The 19,997-nt window shown below is 43.5% G+C and overlaps 2 protein-coding genes across 3 annotated transcripts; one reads left to right on the top strand and one right to left on the bottom strand.

The window, feature by feature from the left end:
• Positions 1 to 1,081: 1,081 nt before the first annotated feature.
• On the bottom strand, positions 1,082 to 10,114 carry ebag9 (estrogen receptor binding site associated antigen 9). The gene is made up of 7 exons (XM_062538364.1): positions 9,786 to 10,114; positions 9,273 to 9,369; positions 8,753 to 8,831; positions 8,428 to 8,586; positions 7,871 to 7,978; positions 4,773 to 4,864; positions 1,082 to 3,211 (listed from the first exon to the last, which is right to left on the bottom strand). Exons 2-7 carry the CDS (start codon positions 9,353 to 9,355, stop codon positions 3,094 to 3,096), a joined length of 639 nt encoding a protein of 212 aa, XP_062394348.1. The 5' UTR covers positions 9,356 to 9,369; positions 9,786 to 10,114; the 3' UTR covers positions 1,082 to 3,093.
• A 462-nt stretch (positions 10,115 to 10,576) lies between these two features.
• On the top strand, positions 10,577 to 19,920 carry zdhhc3a (zinc finger DHHC-type palmitoyltransferase 3a). Of its 2 annotated transcripts, none has more exons than XM_062538358.1 (7): positions 10,577 to 11,043; positions 11,784 to 12,113; positions 12,399 to 12,523; positions 12,922 to 13,018; positions 13,405 to 13,486; positions 14,909 to 15,039; positions 16,595 to 17,968. In XM_062538358.1, the coding sequence occupies exons 2-7, from the start codon at positions 11,802 to 11,804 to the stop codon at positions 16,751 to 16,753; spliced, it is 906 nt and encodes a 301-aa protein (XP_062394342.1). In that variant the 5' UTR covers positions 10,577 to 11,043; positions 11,784 to 11,801; the 3' UTR covers positions 16,754 to 17,968. The 2 variants fall into 2 exon arrangements, with proteins under 2 accessions (XP_062394342.1, XP_062394341.1); XM_062538357.1 differs by lacking the exon at positions 16,595 to 17,968 and adding an exon at positions 19,103 to 19,920 and having other exon boundaries at positions 10,580 to 11,043.
• Positions 19,921 to 19,997: the final 77 nt, after the last annotated feature.

Here is a 19,997-nt window from a genome sequence, read left to right as displayed (position 1 = left end):
GCGAGAGGGGTATGACACTGCTTCCTGCGGCCAGATGGGGAGACTTTCAGTTGCATAACCTGGGCCTCCACTTCATTACACACATGCACACACACACAAACACACACACACACACACACACACACACAGCAACGCGCCAAAGCAATTATCACTGCTCGGTTGTAATCTGGGCACACGGAGTTCCAGCTCGCTTCAGAGAACACAGGCGGACTCGGGGCGGCTCCGTTTCGGTCGGAGAGACGTCAGCCCTGCCGGGGCATCTGGGAAAATAAAAACGGAACAGGGTGGGAGAAACGTCACAGCAGGCGAGCGAGCGAGCAAGCGCGTGCGTGCGTCAGCGAGCTGCATCCTAGCACCACAGTCCTCCAGGCTCAGTCAAGGACACAGGGCCGAGCGTCCCAGAATCCTCACGGTGCATCCGACACAAAAGCATGCGCAATGTGAATTAAAATGAAAACAAAGAAAGAAAAATGAAACACACAAAACAAAACATCACCCCAAATTGAGTCTTGTAGTAGGACATCCCCTGGTTTAGCTGGATAACAGATTTTAAATGCCCTGGCAAATCCTTTTCAATAACCCAGAGAGGGCATGTTATTGGAATCTGTACTGAATGGCATGTTTCCCAATGTGGCTGCCGACAGTCGAGGAGGATGAAGGCGGCTGTGTGAAAGGGAAAAGTGGGTCAGCCTTCCAGCCCTCGTGTCTGGTTTGGGAGTTTTTTTTTTTTTATCTCACGTTTTTATTTATTTATTAATCTATAAAGCGAGGCAGACCCTTCTCAGGCAGATGGGAATCATAACATCATAACGTCACTCTTGTAATACAGAAATGGGCTGGGGCCGGGCCAAGCTGTCTGCCCAAGTTAATCAGTATGATGCTACTTATCTAGAGAGGCAAAAAAAAAAAAAAAAAAAACGAAATCCAAGCATTATCCGCCTCCGCAGAGAAAGAGCAGCTTACACTGGGGCAGCACGAGGGGCTGGAAAATGTCGGGAGAAAACAGCCGAACAGGCAGGAAAACACGTCTGGAACACACAGGGCGTAAAGAAATAAAACACTTCATCTCTACTAACTCATGAACAGGTCAAAGAGAGATATATTCTTTATTTAGGAATCGATCTGATGTGCTCTGTAATGAGAGGAAAAAATGAGAGATGGGACAAGGTTAAAACTGTCGGTTGAAGTATAGAGCTATTATTATATTTGGGGCGTACCCTACAAAATGAATAATTTAAAGTCACATATTCAAAACTCAAGGTTGTTTTAATAATACATGGCACAGTCTCTTGAATGTGCAACACACACACACACACACACACACGCACGCACGCACGCACCTTCTGCCATCTAGTGGGCCACACAAACGCAAAGTGGAGCTCCACACATTTATTACTGACAACGAAGGAATGTGCAAAATAAAAAAAGTAATAAAAAAAAAATAAAACATTTCTGTTGTCATGAGAAACTGTCATGCAACTTTCTCCACCTTGCTACATTTGTTTCACAAATTGGCCTGTCATGAGTTTGCAAAGAAAAAAAAATAAAGATACAAAAGGCATGTCACCTGCCAATCATCTTAAGCTACTCTTTCTTTCAGTCGGCAGGCTAAAGCATCACTGCATGCACGGGGAAATGTATCGCCCGCAAAATGAACCATACAATGTTCTGACCAAGCAAAACACACTCTACTCGAGATCACTTGCAACAACATCTTGATCAAACACATCCCTTTGTAACAAAAATTTAGTTCAATCAGAAAAGCCCTGAATTACAGTGAATGATAGCATACATACATACACCAACAAACCGCAGCCATTCATTGTTGACTAACTAAGAGATGAAACTGGTTAAGGCCTTTCCCCATCCTCTTTATATCATACTGCAGGGTGACATCTTGAGATGGGCGGATGGATTTGGACTAGGAGCACTCCTATACCCGTTAGGTGCCACCTAGCAGATGGGTCTAAGTCAATGAGGGAGAGGCCATAGACTTACCAGCCAAACCATTCAAGAAAAAAAAAAAAAAAAACCCGTCTCATGTTGCCATGACAACGTAGCAGTGCTGCTGTCCCCACACGCCCCCATCAGCCTCATGCATTCTCACGTCTAGATCTAGAGCTCATTCAAAACACAGCCGACACACACACATACACATTAAATAGCATTTTAAAAACAAAAACGTATTGCTGAGACAAGCCTAGCAGTGTCCATTTTTTCTCGGTATATCCAAAGCAGAGCGCATTTGGCCTTCCACCCCCCCGAGATTCAGTGTTCAATATGGATCAGGGTTGAATACGAGATGACCTTTACATTGGCGTACAGCGAGAGGGGTTTGGGGGGTTTGGGGGGGTTGGGGGGGGGGGGGGGGGGATTTCAACCAGTGATGAATTTTGTATTCTCCAGCAATACTACAAATGAACTGACAGTATGTACTGGCAAGAGCCAAACCCAGATCCATTCACCTCCACGTCTCCATTCTTCCATTCAATCTATACAATCCACAAAGCCTGTGAGCTGATTCATCCAAGTGTCTCATGCACAGCAAGACTCTCGGGAGTAGTGCGCACAAGGGGTAAAAGTGTTAGAGGGGAAAAAGATCAAAAATAAAGACTTAGTGTTTGTCCATTTGATATTATCCCAACGAGAATCCTTCAAGTTTTTTCGTAAATAAGGAAACGGGGCATCATCAAGTTCTCTCCAGGGTGCACTTGTAGTTTGGGGTACTCACGCACACATACACGCGAATGCGCGTGCACACACACACACACACTTTACTTGAGGGGAAAGAAAAAAACATCTGTTACTGTAGGTTCTAGAATAAAACTGCAAGAGCAGGGAGACAGTCAGTGGTTTCACACTGATGTCGGGTAGAATTTTTTGACATGATATTTAAAAAATAGCAATGGACGATCAAAAAAAAGGAAAAGGAAATTAAAAAAAACAACAAAAGAAAAACACTCTGCAAGGATGGATTTTACTTTGTATGTCAAGTGACTGCAATTAACCAAACGGACGACAAAGAAATTTCTTTTTTTTTTTTTTTTGTTTTGTCCGTGAGTGTCCAGCGCTCATTTACGAAAGGAGGAAATGTTAGGAAAGCTTGACGGCGATCTTCTGCTCCTTCTTCATCATCCTCTGCGCGTCCTTCTCCATCTTCTTCCTCTGCTGCTCCATGGAACGTTTTTCCCTATCGGCCAACTTCGTCTGTCTGCAGCCCGAGATGGAAAGAGAGAAACAAAGAGAGAGAGAGAGAGAGAGAGAGTGAGAGAGAGAGAGAGTGAGAGTAAGACAGGAGAAACGCACACGTGAGACACAGAAACTTCAAAGCACTGCGCCTCTGAGCACCCGACTGTCAAGGGGGGGGGGGGGGGTTTGTGCTTCAAAGGCAAGAGGGAGAATCAGGGGGAAGGCTCTGCACTAATGCTCAGAGTGAGCACTGCAGACTATCGTCCTCAAGAATCAGCCCAAAATACTGATGAGTCATGAACAGATTAGTCTCCAATAATATCACCGTTTCTCCCCCAGCCCAGTTCACCCAGTTTGACCCTCGTTTAAACACTGATAGTCACTTGTGCTGTGTGGAGGAAGAGGTCTTAACTGACGCATTGTCGTGACTTTTGTGGTTGCTATTTATGACTGAGTCATATCAAGGGCAAGGCATGTTTAAGCGTGACTGTATCCTACGCTGCCATCTGCTGGGCATAGTTTGAAGCTCCTGACGTCCTGTGCTCAAATCTAGGCATGGTGACACCATTGCTCACATAATGCTGCCAGTATTTTATATTTTGCTTAACAATGACTACATTACTGAATGTCTTTTTACACACAATTATTTGTTGTAAGCGTCATAAGACCGAATTCATCAATATTATTATTATTATTATTATTATTATTATTATTAATATAATATGCCTTTTAATATATTTTGCCTGTATTTAGCATTTGCTCTTCCACTCTAAAATAACAGTGATTATGTTCAAACGGCTCACAATGTGTGTACACAATAATGAGACTTAAGCAAGCTCATTATTAATTCGTTAATTTTGTTCATTCGTCCGTCTGAACATAAGTAGTCCTTTTATTATGTTAATCAAGTCTATACTGAAAGCAAACAATGACAGAACTCAGGGATGTCACTGGATCTCCGTAAGCTAGGTGGCTAGATCATATGAAACAAATGCATTCATGCAAATGTAACATCAGCATCCTCAGATCAATTGTTTATTTTTCAGCAAAGTATTGGGGTAGGCATATAATCTAGTTTACTTTCTCAATGCTGAACATTTAAAAAAAAAAAAAAAAAAAACATCTGATATGGTCACAGTGGCACATCATTTGAGATGGGATTCATACCAGAAGAGGGCACAGAACAGTTCACCATGAGTGACTTACTGCCAGCTCTGTTAGGTTAGGTGTATTGTGATAAGGACTGAGATCACAGGAAACCAACCAAACCAACTAAACGTGAGAGAAAGGAGTAGGCCAAGAGAAGAGAAGAGGTGTAGAGGATAGACAGATATCTAACCCCCCCCCCCCCCCCCCCCCCCCAAAAGGACAGAGAACAAACAGTAGAATAAAGTCTAGTCCTATATAATAGTTCAGAGTTAAGATTTGTTAAGATAGGATAAGAGGTCTGAGACAAGATAGGATACAGCCATTAGTTTAGAGATTGGTTCTGTAACAGGAAGAGAGGAATTGTCCTACTAAGATAGGGCAAGCACTGCAGTCAGGAGAAGTCTCTGTAATGAGGCCCCAGGCCCCCAGCCTACCTGAGCACCTCTTCAGCCTCCCAGGCAGCGTCAGACTCGTCTTCCCAGGCACTAGGGTCCTCCTGCCAGGCGTCCATGTCTCCCAGCTCCGCCTGCACACGAGAGGACAAACACACAGATACACACTTTACACCCTTCCACCACAAGCTTTTCTACACTTCCGCAGGCTTTAGAAGCCAAGGACAACAGTTGAGGAAAGAATAAAACGCCTCTGACTGCATACTTGTCCTTTTTTCCATAAAATAAAAAATGCTAGAAAGCAATCTCAGATACATGGCGAACATGTACTAAAATACTGCACTGCTACAACAATGTACATTGTGCACGGCATGAGTGGCAAAACGGCTATATGAGAATATCCAAGCAAATGAAAAATGTGCTGATTTCAAGTTGATACAAGTTATGAAATAGCTTTATGGACCTTGCTTTGTGCAATGGTGCACAGTCATGTTGGAACAGGAAGGGGCCATCCCCGAACTGGGCTTGGTGCCTTAGTTCCAGTGAAAGGAACTCTGAATTAGGGCTGGGCGATATATCGATATTTAAGATATATCGATATTTTTAAAAATGAGATATGGAATTAGACCATATCGTATATACCGATATAGTTCAAATTTGCGCTTTGATTGCTCCAGGCAAGCCGCTGGCCGGAGCTCTATGCGCTGCTCCCCGCACCCGCCCCTCCTCTTTTATTTCTGACACAGAGCGGGGTTGCACACAGCACCTAAGTTGTGTCCCTTAAGTATCAACCATAAGGCTTATGTGAGGAATTTATTTAAGGGTGTTGCACAAAATGTCTTAAATGGTATCCTTAGGTAAGGAAATTCGTTAAGTTATTTACATTTTCATTTGCATTGAAAGGGATTTTCTGGCACGACAAATTCCAGTTCCCACGGAGATTGTTCGTTTGCTAATATGTGCATGCTTTTCTGAGGGTGAAATGCGGGACTGACTGTCCAAAATAATATCAAGATGTGAGCACATATTGTCAATAAAATGGCATAGCGAATAACACGACAAATCTGACTATAAACTTTGACCAGTTTGACGGGTGACGCAGCCAAACACGGCGCACCTTAGAACAGTGATGTTAATTTCACGATGTTATACTGTACATCTAATGTACCTATCAGTAGCTAATGTAAGCGATAAATAACTCAACAGGTACGTTCAACATATGCAACTAACTAGCTTGCTAATAAGTTATGCAATTAGAAAGCAATCCACCCAACACAATAGCCTAAAGCTTTATGATCTATAGCCTAATCTTACCGTGATATATTTCGGTGACATTTATCCATTCATCAAGTAAATCCTGAGACATGAATTGAACTATACTAGCTAGCTAGTTAGATATTATCCTCTGGCTGTCATCCAAAGAGCAAGACCATTTGTGCACCAAAACATTTTTGTTACATGTTGCCTGGTGAACCAAACCAAAGCTCATAATGGTAGGCTATCAGTTAGGACGACTTGAGCAAGCTATGTTACCACTAGGCCTAAATAAACAACATAACTTCTGATAGGCCTATTTGATTGAAGAGTAATATTAGCAGAATATTTATTTATTTTCAATTGTTAAAAGTGGTTAATTAACTACATTTATCAGAATTGACTCAGATAATAATATGGGTTTTCCTTTAGGCTGCTGGACATTTGTGCAACGGTTTGAGGGATTTCTTAAGATAATAAGGAGAAAACTCAGATACATGAGGGAAAATGTTAAGGAGAATACTTAGAGGTGTTTGTGTAACTGATCTTATGTTAAGGGGGGCGCTTTTCTGGCCGCTTTTCTGGCCGCAACTTTGCGGGAAAAATATCGGGATATATATCGTATATCGATATTCAGCCTAAATATATCGGGATATGACTTTTGGTCCATATCGCCCAGCCCTACTCTGAATGCTTCAGCATTAACTACGAGATATTGGACATTTCCATGCTCCCATCTTTGTGGGAACAGTTTGGGTTCGCCACTTCCTGTTCCAACATGACTGTGCACCGGTGCACAAAGCAAGGGCCACGAATACATCGATGACAGAGTTTGATGTGGATGAACTTGACTGGCCTACATGGAGTCTTAACCTCAACCCAATAGAACACCTTTGGGATGAATTAGAGCGGAATCCAAGAGCCAGTCTCCTCGTCCAACATCAGTGTGTGACCTGACAAATACACTTCTGGAGGAATGGTAAAAAAAAATCCCATAAACACACTCCTAAACCTTGTGGAAAGCCTTCCTAGAAGAGTTGAAGCTGTTGAAGCTGCAATGGGTGGACCAACGTCATACTAAACCCTATGGATTAAGAATGGGATGTCACTTAAATTCATGTGCGTGTCAAGACAAGTGACCCAATACTTTTGCCAATATATCATGTGTACATATATATATGTACACACATATCACACTATGAGAGAAATAAAATCAAAAGAACCATTCTGGCAACTGCCCTCGTACATACGGTATGCTTTACATTCCAGTGTTCAACCATGACTTTTTCTATCTGATCGATGCCATCCAATCTTATCAACGGTCATAATCCACCCTGGACTTGCCTAAAAGGACTTTGGTGCTACCATTTACTGCAAGGAGAGAGCGGCGTGTCCTGCCAGTGCTATCACTCACCGCGAGGAGAGAGCAGCGTGTGTTAGCGTGCTGTTAGCACTATGGCTCAATGACAGCCGGAGAGAGCAGCGCGTGTTAGCGTGTTGCTAGTGCTACAGCTCATCGCCAGCAGGAGAGAGCAGCGTGTGCTAGCGTGTTGCTAGTGCTACAGCTCATCGCCAGCAGGAGAGAGCAGCGTGTGTTAGCGTGTTGCTAGTGCTACATCTCACCGCCAGCAGGAGAGAGCAGCGTGTGTTAGCATGCTGCTAGTGCTAGAGCTCACCGCCAGCAGGAGAGAGCAGCGTGTGTTAGCGTGTTGCTAGTGCTACATCTCACCGCCAGCAGGAGAGAGCAGCGTGTGTTAGCGTGTTGCTAGTGCTACATCTCACCGCCAGCAGGAGAGAGCAGCGTGTGTTAGCGTGCTGCTAGTGCTAGAGCTCACCGCCAGCAGGAGAGAGCAGCGTGTGCGGCTAGTGCTGGCGCTACCACTCACCGATGGTGTGATGAAGGACACGTCCTGTGTGGCGGCCAGCCTGCTGGAGAAGCCTGTGGAGCTGTCTGGGGCAGAGAAGTTCAGCGGCTCCCTCTTCTTCAAAACAATCTGAAAGCAGAAGAGTGACTTCCTTCAAATCGGTCTTCGTCGTTATCTATTTGTCAGACACTTTTAACCAAAGCGACTTACAGTACAGATGTCAAGACTCCCGGGAGCAACTCGGGGTTTAGTGCCTTGCTCAATGGTGGCAGTTGGGGATCAAACTCATGATGTGCTACGAACTTATATGGGGTCATCCATACAGTTATACAGATGTAGGGAAAATGCAGCTATAGCTATATTCTAAATGTTAAGTCGTTCACTACATATTGAGTGAGCGAGTGAGTGAGTGAGTGAACAAGTGTAAATTCCGTACACAGCTTTTGTGTGTATCTTGTAACTGGTAGAACATGCTCTTAAAAACATACTGTAGGTAAATTAACAATAAATAAATACACAATAAATGTAAATGCAAAACCCATGTTATTGAAACCAATGATTTCACCATGCAACTGCACCTTTTGGGTTTTCCTGATGGTGGGTGCCATGTCTTTGAAGTAGTCTGGCTCCTCTTCCTCAGCGTCATCCTGCTGTGGGGGCACCACTCCGTTGCCACCCTCGATTTTAATGCTGGTTGGAGCGTCTTCATCCCACGAACTCCACTCCTCGATCTCTGGCTGCAGGACAGGAGTGGAAAAGGGGAAAACAAATGAATGGAAACAAAAATGGTAATGACACCATAGGTTTTATGAGTGTGTGTGTGTGTGTGTTCTGTAAATGTAATATGCTTATCCGGCTCTGTCCTTGTGTTGGAGCTAGTGTGTAATGCACAAAATCACTGACCTGTTTGGGCACGGATGAAAAGTCAACAGTGGTTGGAAGTGTTATCTGGTCACCGCTTAGCTTGCGCAACCTCCCAGTCCTGTGTCCCAAACACACAAACAAAACGCAGAAAACTGAAATTCTCTCAGAACAGTGATGTACACTAGTGTATGAATTGCAAATATGCGAAGCGTGATCTGCTTGCAATATCAAATCATTTATCTAATTCATTTTATACATGTTCTAGATCTTCTGTGCAGTGACATTGAATTCTATCCAATAGGAAACATACAAGCTCATGAATATTATCAAACTTATTTTTTAAAAGTGACTAAAATCACAGGTTAACATACACACACGCTACTGAAAAATGCTCACACTTGGCTGTGTAGTGCACCCTAGTGGTTCTATATCTGATACATCCTGACAACTCAACTGAAATCGTCTAATACAACTACAACTACACTGCCTTAGCAGAGAACTAGAGAACTGACATGTGAACATACGGTATAGCATGAATATCGTTTTCGTTTGTTCTTACCTGCATATTAGTCTTTTGAAGAAGGAGAGTATTGTAGCTAGGCATGTGCATATCTTGAAAAGGCGGAATTGGGTAATGGCCATGTTTGACAATATATCTGCATATGAAAAACAATGTGGCGTAAGTGAGTACATTATGAACTAAGGTAACATCATTCCAGAAGTTAAAAAGAAATGACTAGCGATAAAGTAGCACAAAAGCAATCTCCACTCGTTACAGCTATTAAAGAAACAGTTTCCATACAGCAATAGGATGAATATTATAAATGACACATATTCTTATCCAGAAAGATTAATTGTGTTAGCTAGCATTGTTTTCGATACAATAACATCTAGACATTGCTATCTGACGTTTGCTTCCCCACAGCTGTCCGTTACCAGCTAGGTGGCCCAACCATATGTAACGTTAAATCTCTTTAGTACGATCAAGTGTTGACTAACGAGAACGGATTACGACAATGTATTGCTACTCGATAAATATAACAGTGATTAACATTTTACCGTGCATACTTACCAGGCAGATCGATACAAATGAATTGCAACCGCTGAATTCATTAGCTAAGCAGTCACTGTGCGCTGCCTCGCTTAGCTTGCTAACAGCAATTCCTACACGCCTTTGGGATTCAGCCGATTGCTAATCAAGCGTATTTCCCCACTTCCCCTACTGTGACAAAGCTGACCAAGTCAATGTATTGCATATCGACTGCCAGCACAGAACAATATGCACCACAAATCTTACAACTACCTCGTCCCTGATTTCATATCAATCCTAGAGAATCGCCGTCCCCGCTCTCATTGCACCTTGGATGCCATTTTTACACCAACAAGGAAGTGCATAGAATGACAAGGACCCACCTCATGGACGACCAAAGCATGCCTGCTAATTTTCTTTCCTGATATATCCAACATGTTTTTTTCTGTAGTGTCTGTTTTCAGAACTGACATTAAACTTTCATATATGCAATTCCATAAATACAATATATAGGATCGAAACGAAGCTTCACACAACACGCAAGTTAGCCTACTGACTGTGTATTCCCTTTATTTCCAGAATTTTTAAGGAGGATATTGTTAATATATTAACGACAATATGTAATATAGATCAAACCACAATAATGATGTTTATTTTTTTTAAAAACATATTAAACCCTTGAACATAGGAATATGAAAGCAAACATATGCATTAACCCTTTACTTTCTGCTTGTTTATGACTTTTATGATTAGCCTACTGTTCATACAGTACCCAGAGCCAGTTTACGGCAATTCTCTGGCAGTACTCATACGTCAAATCGAGGCCTTTCAATTCAATTGGTCTCCCGCCGTCAGGAGACAGGAGTGAAGTATCTCTACGGGGCGGTCACAGGCACAAGGAAATGTTTTGAGACAGATAGTCAATTCTGGAGTTGGCAGGTATTGCTTCTTCGGACCGAAAATAAATAATCGTTGTATTGTTTTTCCCTTATTTTGTTCGCTAAGCTGAACAATTCAATGTCAACTACTTTCTTGCTCTGGAGTTTCGGTATCGGTATCGCCGTTCCATTTAGGAGAGGGGTGTGACTTGTTTTTCAAAAGGGGTAGGAGGGTGTCATACGTGTGGATGGCCGAAAACACAAGGATGCAGCTATTTCAGACAAAATATAAAATGGCTATGTGTACGATAGCTTCCAAGTAACTGGATCACTTCCATTTCCAAAGGAAAGGGCTGTTTTCTACGGCATTTCGGTCTTATTCGCCCTGGAAGCTACTGCGATATTCAACGTATCGACATCAAGTAAGTGTCTTGGCAGCAAACTGAGCGTTAACGTTAGCTAATGCCCAACACTAAACAGTAGAACAATTTTCTCAGTGCTTTCTAAAAATCTAACAGTGTTTCACTTCAGAGTGCGCCAAATAGAAATGGCCCTCTTCTTGGTACCGTAATTAGCTTGATTGCTTTGGTTATTCTAGTAGCAAATGTCGATTAGTCGGGGAGAGCGATCGGATGTGTGCATTCCAATCTGCCTGGGAGCGCAATATTTGGTTTCATCTGGCTTCATGTGTGTGCGGATGTCTTCGCTCATTTTTGCGATTAGCCTGAGTAGCATGCCATGGACGATGGGTCCAGCCAGCGCTGTCCTCCCTTGACATTGCTGTGTCAGTGCGGAGCAACAGCGGTCAGCACAGCCCGCTGCTGCACTAGCCCCCCCGTATGTGTCCCATATGCAGATTTATTGTGATCATTTAGATGGATAGCAAGGTGTGATTTTTTTTTCTCCCCAAATGTAAATATAACCTTGTCTGTCCTCTTGACAACATTTCCCCCTTGTAAACAGGGGATGGTATTCATCCTGCATTTCAGTAGCACTGCAGTATGAATGACTGGCGTAGGCTAGTTGTGCCCAGCTGAGGAGATTGTGTTGCTACCCATCTGCACTGTCTTGCAAAGTCAAACTCACGGTTCATGTTTCTTTCCCCTCCCTGTCACCCCTCTGTCATCCCCTGTCATGTCCATCCCACCTCACCCTCGGCCAGAATGAGTCCCGCTGAGCTATGAAGAGTCCGGTGCACAGGTGCAGGGACGTGGAGCGGCAGGCGAGCAACCTGCAGCTGGATCCGTGCGTCCCGCCACCGCGCCTGAACGACCGCGACGACACCGGTGCCATGTGGTTCGTGCGCGACGCGTGCGGCATCGTGTGCGCCGTCATCACCTGGTTCTTGGTGTTCTACGCGGAGTTCGTGGTGCTCTTCGTCATGCTGATACCCTCCAAAAATCTGACCTACAGCATCATCAACGGGGTGGTTTTCAACGCACTAGCTTTTCTTGCCCTGGCATCACATTTCAGAGCAATGTGCACAGACCCAGTGAGTTTCCAGTTCAAAACAATTGAATCCATATGTCATGTCATCCGCAATATGTACACAGTACACCCTCATATAAAAGTGGCATCACCAGTTCTCCTTCCATTGTCACAGTAGATTTTAGGCACCCTATAGTGCAAACAAGATGTATAGACTTTGCCCTCTGCCTGCCCTACACAATTTTACATTCATCAAAGTCTGTGCAATGAAAAGTGAAAAACTAAATGCAGTGGCATTTGGTCAGGCCTGGTTAGATGTGGCTCAGCATATCTTTTGAATGTTTTCCAGGGAGCCGTTCCGAAAGGAAATGCCACTAAGGAGTTCATCGAGAGCCTCCAGCTAAAACCCGGTCAGGTGGTTTACAAGTGTCCCAAGTGCTGCAGCATCAAACCTGACCGAGCGCACCACTGCAGGTACAGATCGAGTGCCCGAGGCAAGCAGACTGGTTCTGGAGTTCTCTCCCTGTCTGGCCGTGTTGCTAGGCTGTCCCCCTGAATTTAGAGCAGAGGAAGGTCAAAGCAGTGGGGAAACGTTGGACAAAGTTACAAGGATAATGGGAGTAGTAGAGAAACATCATTTCTCTTTAGACATTCAGCACATAGAAGTCAATCAGCCAGAGTTTGAAATTCAGTTTTCTCTGACTTAGCTTTTTTTTATAAGCTTCAGCTTACCACTCATGAAGACATTCAGCCTGTAGGCCAATGCATGGCTGTACATTTCCATTTGATTTTGCATAGAATGAACAGATGTAGTAAAATGTGTGACCTAATCCTTACTTTCTCTTTTCCACCAATCTTTTCCAAAATCGCAGTGTCTGCAAAAGGTGCATTCGAAAAATGGATCATCATTGTCCATGGGTCAACAATTGTGTTGGAGAAAGCAACCAGAAGTACTTTGTGCTTTTCACAGTACGTACCAGACACTTCACGCATCACTGATAGATACCTTATTAATTTTGGAATCCAGTAGCATACGTATTATGTGAGTGTGACCCCATAAAAAAAAACAAGAAAGTACACATTGTATTGATTCTACCTCTGCTTTTAACACAGGTTATTTCACTAATTACCTGATACGGCAGCCTTAAGAGCTGTGCCAATTAGAATCAGCTGATTAAGTAAATGGTTGGCGCAAAAATGTGGCAGGACTGTCACTTTCTGAAGCCTGATTTTTACACCTCTGATGGGGGTATAGTATATGCTGTAAAGCAGCTAGTGGAAACATACAGTATAATGATAGAGTTGATGTATTCTGTCTCTCTTCCAATAAAATCCTCAATATCTTTGTGTTCCAGATGTACATCGCACTAATCTCTCTCCATTGCTTGATGATGGTTGCCTTCCATTTCCTGTATTGTTTTGAAGATGATTGGACAAGTAAGTGACCGCTCAAGAGTATCCATTTTTGTCGTAGCACCTAGCTCACATGAAGCCTAGACTTCACATGACAGCAGTCTGGAACATATTCCCTCCCGGTAGTCTTTTTTTGGGGATGTGTTAAGGCAGAGGCCGCAGAAGGTCAGACTAACCTGGGAGCCCTGTGCAGAACCAAAGGGGAGGAGGGGCAAGTGATAGCCTGAGGTCCACTGTCATCTAGGGTCAGTAGCATAACAAGCGAATCAGAGTACCTCTGAGGCACAGCCTGGAGGTGCCTCTCATGCAGCGTTTATACGTACTCCCTCGCTCCTTGGGCCTCGATCCTCACTGATCTACAGTACATAAAGAATGATGGAGCGGCAATGGGATAGTCTAGCCCTTCTTCTATCTTTCTTTATGTAGATCAGTGAGGATCGAGGCCCGAGGAGCGAGGGAGGACATATAAACGCTGCATGAGAGGCACCCTGGGTGTTCCCATGCTGCCTTGCGCATGATTTCATTCACGCTGCTAAGTCAGTCTGCACAGATGCATTTGATAGACATCCGTGGCGCCCAATGAATGGATCTGGGCATTTTTTCAAATACGAGAAAATGAACTTTTGGTTGCCAGACCACGTCTCATTTGAGAAGTGGTAGGCGCTAGCCAGGCTATCTGAGGCACAGAATTCATGCATCCTCCTACTGTCAAGATGACTGAGAGATATTTCACATCGTAACAGCGTAGCTGTGACTTCTGAAGTTTGTAGTTTCCGAGGGAGTGTGGAGTCATCCGAGTTGGAGACTAATTCAGCGTGAGCAAGAGGAAGCACATGCTTAACTAGCTGCCCTCTTGCCCTGTTCTCACAGCTTGTTGTTCCCTTGTGATTAGCAAGAAAATGTCAAACAGGATGAGTTTGCTTCATGCGCACCACAGGCTCTCCTACAACCCCTCTCCAAGTAGCTCTATATTCCCCACTTCTTATTATTTGATCGTTATATTGGAGATGATAAAGAGAGAGAAGAGAGGTAGAGAGAGAGAGAGAGAGAGAGAGAGAGAGAGAGAGAGAGAGAGAGAGAGAGGGAGAGAGGGAGGGATGGGGGTGAGGGAGGAAGAGAATGTAGCTAGTCATCCCCTGTCCATGTAAGTCCATGCTCTGACTTGAGATAAGAAGAGTCACATCTTTCATCGCTTTCCTCTTTTTGCCTGCCAATTTCTCCTGCATTTCAGAGGACCCAAACTTGTCTGAAGTCAGAGATCATGATGTCAGTGAACTGTATGAAATGTGCCCTTTGTGTGTAGTAGTGTTTTCCCTCATGGAAGAGTGTACAAATGTGTGTGTGTGTCTGTGTGTGTTTGTGTTTGTGTCTGTGTGTGTGTGTGTGTGTGCGTCCCCCTATCCTCCCACTCCTCCACCCTGCCCCACCCCCCACCCCCACCCCTAGAGTGCAGCTCCTTCTCCCCACCAGCAACAGTCATCCTCCTCATCCTCCTCTGCTTTGAGGGCCTCCTCTTCCTCATCTTCACCTCTGTGATGTTTGGCACCCAGGTCCATTCCATCTGCACAGATGAGACGGTAAGTGACCCAAAAAACCTCACACACCCCTCTCTTCCTCTTCCTCCTCCTCCTCCTCCTCCTCCTCCTCCTCCTCCCCCTGAAGTTTGGGATTCCCGGGGTCCAGAGTCCACAGGATTATCAGTGCTAATTTATCAGAGATCCCTATATGGGTAGAACTACTGCCTGTTAATAATATGACAAGTGCATAATTGAATACTTATAGTGAATAATATTATTATAACAATATAATTTTAACAATATAATAAAAAGTAATTACATTTTAAATCACTATTATCAATAGCTAGACTTATCTTTGACGTCAGTGTAGTGATACAAACATCTTTGAACGTCTAACTACTCAAAAAAGCTGCCAATGGAGCAATGAAGGAGATACGCGTTGTTGTGAAATGTTTAGGAATGTTTCAGGAATGGTTTTGAACGTACCCACACATCTACCCTGTTCGGGGCTTGTCCAGTTTGGTTTGAGAGGCTACAGCCATAGACCAGTGCCCCCACTACACACACACACACGCACACACACACTGTTAATTTATTCGTGGATGGATTGTTAGAACCATTGACTGATACATGCGGTTCCAGGCCCTCCACAGTTGCAGAGCAGGGAAGTAATTGGGAAGAATTTAACCACAAGAGGGTGCCAACAGTGTTGACCGAGAAAGGGAAAGTCTTGCATAACAGTAAAATACTGTATCATACACCACTATTTATATAGTTTATAGTTTATACATGTTGCATGGCCAAGACCATGCAACATGTCAACCTATTGCTGTTTATTTACAACATTCACAACAATTTACAGTAATCTTGCTGTCCAATCTTACACAATTTCACTCGAATTTATGCCCAGGAATTGGTGTCACAAGACATGTCTGCTAATAGTTTTCCGAAACTTGATGATGCAACTATGAGCCTACTTCCTGTACACCTTCCCTGCTGATGCTGTGTTTGTGTCCATGTCTGTGTGGGACCTCTGTGTCTCTTAAAATTGTTTAAATGGCTGTCATATGACCACTGGCCCGGGCCTGAGTCCGAAAACAGCCATCATGATGTTGGATGTCTTAGACAAGTTAACTTAGACATGTATAAACTCAAATAGGAGTTGCTTTGCAGTGCGCATCTTGCTGACATTACTGTACACATATACCTGCTTTACTGGCTACTAACTCTCTAACTCTTGCCGCTGCTATCGCTGTCTATCTATGTCTATCTATTTCTGTCTTTGTCCTAAACCACACACCCTTCTCCACCTAGAATAAGCCAGTGTCCTGACGTCCTAGCTTTGCTTGTTATTAAGTTAGTCTCTCTCAGGCGTGTTGTGTGCTTAATGATCTAATAGGACTTGATTAGCCTGCAAAAGTGGGGAAAATGTTGTGCAGGGGACTAAGCAATCCATTGCTAAACAATCCAGGAGGACAAGACACTGTTTTGTTCAACCTAGAATATCAACGCACGCCATGTGGTAATATTTGATGATGCCTGTTGGTGTGTCATGTGGTTTTATCTGAAGTTTTGTCTGCGCCACACTGAAGTTGCGGTTGTCTCTCATTTTTAGGGCATAGAGCAGTTGAAAAAGGAAGAGAGAAGATGGGCTAAAAAAACTAAGTGGATGAACCTGAAGGCGGTATTCGGACACCCCTTCTCGATAGCATGGCTTAGCCCGTTTGCCAAGCCTGGCCACGGGAAAGCTGACCCGTACCAGTATGTGGTCTGAGAGCTTTGGGAAAGCAAACCTAGAGGGTCTGTCCATGGCCTGACACTACATGTAAAAGACTGAGCTGTTCTGGCAACTCCCCCCTTTAACCTCCGAACCTTTGCCCCCGATACCTGTCAGCTCCACCCTAACGTGATTGTATCTCCCGGCTCACTCGGCTCTAAAGGCAGTGCTCTCGGCAGCAACAGCGCTGTCCATAGAAAACATCCTATTTCTATGGTGCTACCTAAGAGGTTGTGGAAATGTGAAAAGGAAAAAAAAGAAAGAAAAAAAAACATGGACTTGCCAGTTTTGCCTTTTTTAATCTTTTATTTTTTATTGGTTTATTATATATTTTTTTAAAAACGATGTGTTTCTTGATCTGGAAACTTTGCTCTATTTTGGGGATTTCCTGTTGCCATCTGTAGTGTCCCTTCCCCTCTGTTCACATTCCACTCTCCATTGGTCTTGTCATCGAACGCAATCCTCCTCCTCCTCCTCCTCCGCTCTCTCCTCTCTTCCTGCGTCTGTGTGACGAGTCTGGCAACATTTAATGCAAAATACCCATACCTACTCCATAAAGTCTCTTGTTTGGAGTAAGGTGAGGTTGGTATTTTGCATGGACAATCTCTATTTTTGGTTAATGAAGGAGCTCATTCCTCATCTTAGATGGATGATGAATTGGGAAGAGGATTGCATCTTTCTAGTTTACACTCTGTAAGAGAGTAGTCATGTCATCAGTAGAGATTTACGCCCGTTTGTCTATGGAAGTTGGCATAGAATGGCAACGCAAATTAGGCTTCACAATACATTAACACTTACAAATTTTCCGATTACACAATCTAAGATGCAATATGTCTTTTTTTGCACATTTTGAAGGATAATGAAGTTTAGTCTTAATAATGACAGACACATCTGGAACAATGTGAACTGAGGGAAGGTCTGAGCCCCCTTTTGGAATTTGTAATAACGTGTTTATTAATACGTCAAAAGGGACAATCTGTTTGAATTTTGTGACGTTACATAAAAAAAAAAAAGCATGTTCATATTGATTTTACACAGGTTATTTTTTTCTGTCAGTCCTATGGTGGACTTTACTGAAACTACGTTAATTTAAGTGAAAGTAGCTCTTGGTGCACAATCAACTGTGAGATGGCTTCCAGTTCTGCTTTTCTACTGGCCTTTCTATTATTTCTGTATATACATATCAAACAATAAATGATCAACTTGATTGGTTTTCTTGTAATTGTGTCAGTATTTTCATGTGAGGTTGCCTCTGTAGTTGTGCAATACTGCTGTCAAGACCAAAAGATAACAAGAGACAAATCACATAAGTACTACTGTGCTTTGAACACTTTTGAAATTTGTTGATTAGAAGTTAGCCGTCAGTAAGTAAGTTGCACTTAATAATTTCAGGTCATCATTCATTCAGTGGAGAAGGAAATTATCTATCCCAGCCTTTCTTTTCCTTACAGTATGTCAACTCACTGTTTCTCTCCTTCTGCTCTTCCCCTCTTTTAACCCTTCTTTCTCTTGACCTGTTGACTATTTGACATGCTTTCTTTTAGTCCTGCCAACTGACCTATATTTAACTGAATTGGCTACATGTTGTGCTTTTCTTAATTTAACCCTGTAATAGCCCCTTTGAGTAGACCAGATGCTGCTTTCTCATTGGTGGGAAGGGCAGTGCAGGTAAGCCTTGCTGGCCTAAGATAGAGAAGACGTAGCAAAAAAATACAAATCCTAGCCCTGGTAGCTAGAAGCATGTCACTGTGTCTTTTGAGCAGTTTGTCCAATAACCGAACCAGTCTTGACCATTGACAAACATCGACATAAGGAGTAATCCTGAAGCCCAAAAAGCATGCTGCATGCATTGTGTGCTTTTTAAACCATAATCATATAACATTGATGCATACTCTCCAATTCATGCATTTTGGTAGAAACTGCCTGAGTCCACAGCATTGCATCCCAAATCACTTACTCATCTCCCACTCTCCTGTGAAGGAGAGACACCATTTTCCCACTTCAGCACCATAGTGCTCTCCATCGTAAACAAGGGAGTGAATTGGGACGTACCCATTAAGTACTGCATTCATTGCAACACATCTGTCTGAGAGAATATGCCACCATTTCAACTAAAGCCTACCTTACACTGACAAGATTTGGGAAAGATTCTTGAAAGACTGTGTAGTCTTTTGAGTAAAGTTTGAATGAGGGGCATTAGTTAAAAGACTACAGTGACAGTCTTACAAGATTTTTTCCCAAATCTTGTCAGTGTAAGGTAGGCTTAAGTGCACAGACTTGTTAAGGTGAGTGTGTTGTTGTGGGGTCCTGTGGGATGTTGTGTTTGACGACTCCACTCTGTCGTAGGGTATTGAGCGTCTGAAGGGCGAGAACGCCACCTGGGAGAAGCTGTCGTGCTGGGAGGCCATGAAGGCTGCGTTCGGCGGCCCGCTCTCGCTCTCCTGGATCAACCCTTTCGCCGAGCTCAGCTGCAAGAGGAGGACGCCCTCGGAGCAAGTCCCGCCCGCGCCGCCAGGGGACATCATCGAGGAGGACGTGATCGAGATTCCCTTCCCTTGAAGATTCCCTTGAGACGAGCCAGGTTAATGACGACATGCTACACACCCACAGTGCCTTTTTTCCCCCGGTCCACACAGGGGACTAAACCGGGACTATTATCTACGTTACCAAATGCACAAGCAAGGCTGTTTCAGCCAGACAGTACGTTTATTGAAGAACTTTCTGTAATGCCTTTTATATTGAGAAAATTACGTTTAATGATGACATTTTGAGATGACATTTTTCTTTGTGTTTAGTTGGTTATGGATAGTTTTTAACTGGCCCAGGTGCCTTACTTCCATCTAAACCAACACTCGCTGTCCAATTCAATGGATGTCTGTCTGAGGCACATGTTAAAGCACAGATGTTTTGAATAATCTGGCAATAACCTTCACCAGTATAACCCTCATTTGCTCAAAATGTGCATTATTGTGTTTATTCTGCAATAATATTATTTTCAAATACATTTTGCATTAAAGGGAATAATCCAAATTGTTCCAACTCTTTGTCACATAGCATCCCAACCTCAAACACTTAATACAGGCAGTGTATCATCGCCTATCTGGCACACCTATAAATAGATGTGAAGCCTTCCCTGGAAGACGTCATTTCAGGTTGGCTCCATTTAGGTCAGGAGTTTGCCCGGAAACCAAACATATCCTCTCCCCGATGACTAGCGTCCCAAATTTCAAGTCCCATAGTC

The sequence above is a fragment of the Sardina pilchardus genome, chromosome 6 (genome assembly GCF_963854185.1).
Source record: "Sardina pilchardus chromosome 6, fSarPil1.1, whole genome shotgun sequence".
Lineage (NCBI taxonomy): Eukaryota > Metazoa > Chordata > Actinopteri > Clupeiformes > Clupeidae > Sardina > Sardina pilchardus.
This window is presented reverse-complemented; position numbering and strand designations above follow the sequence as displayed.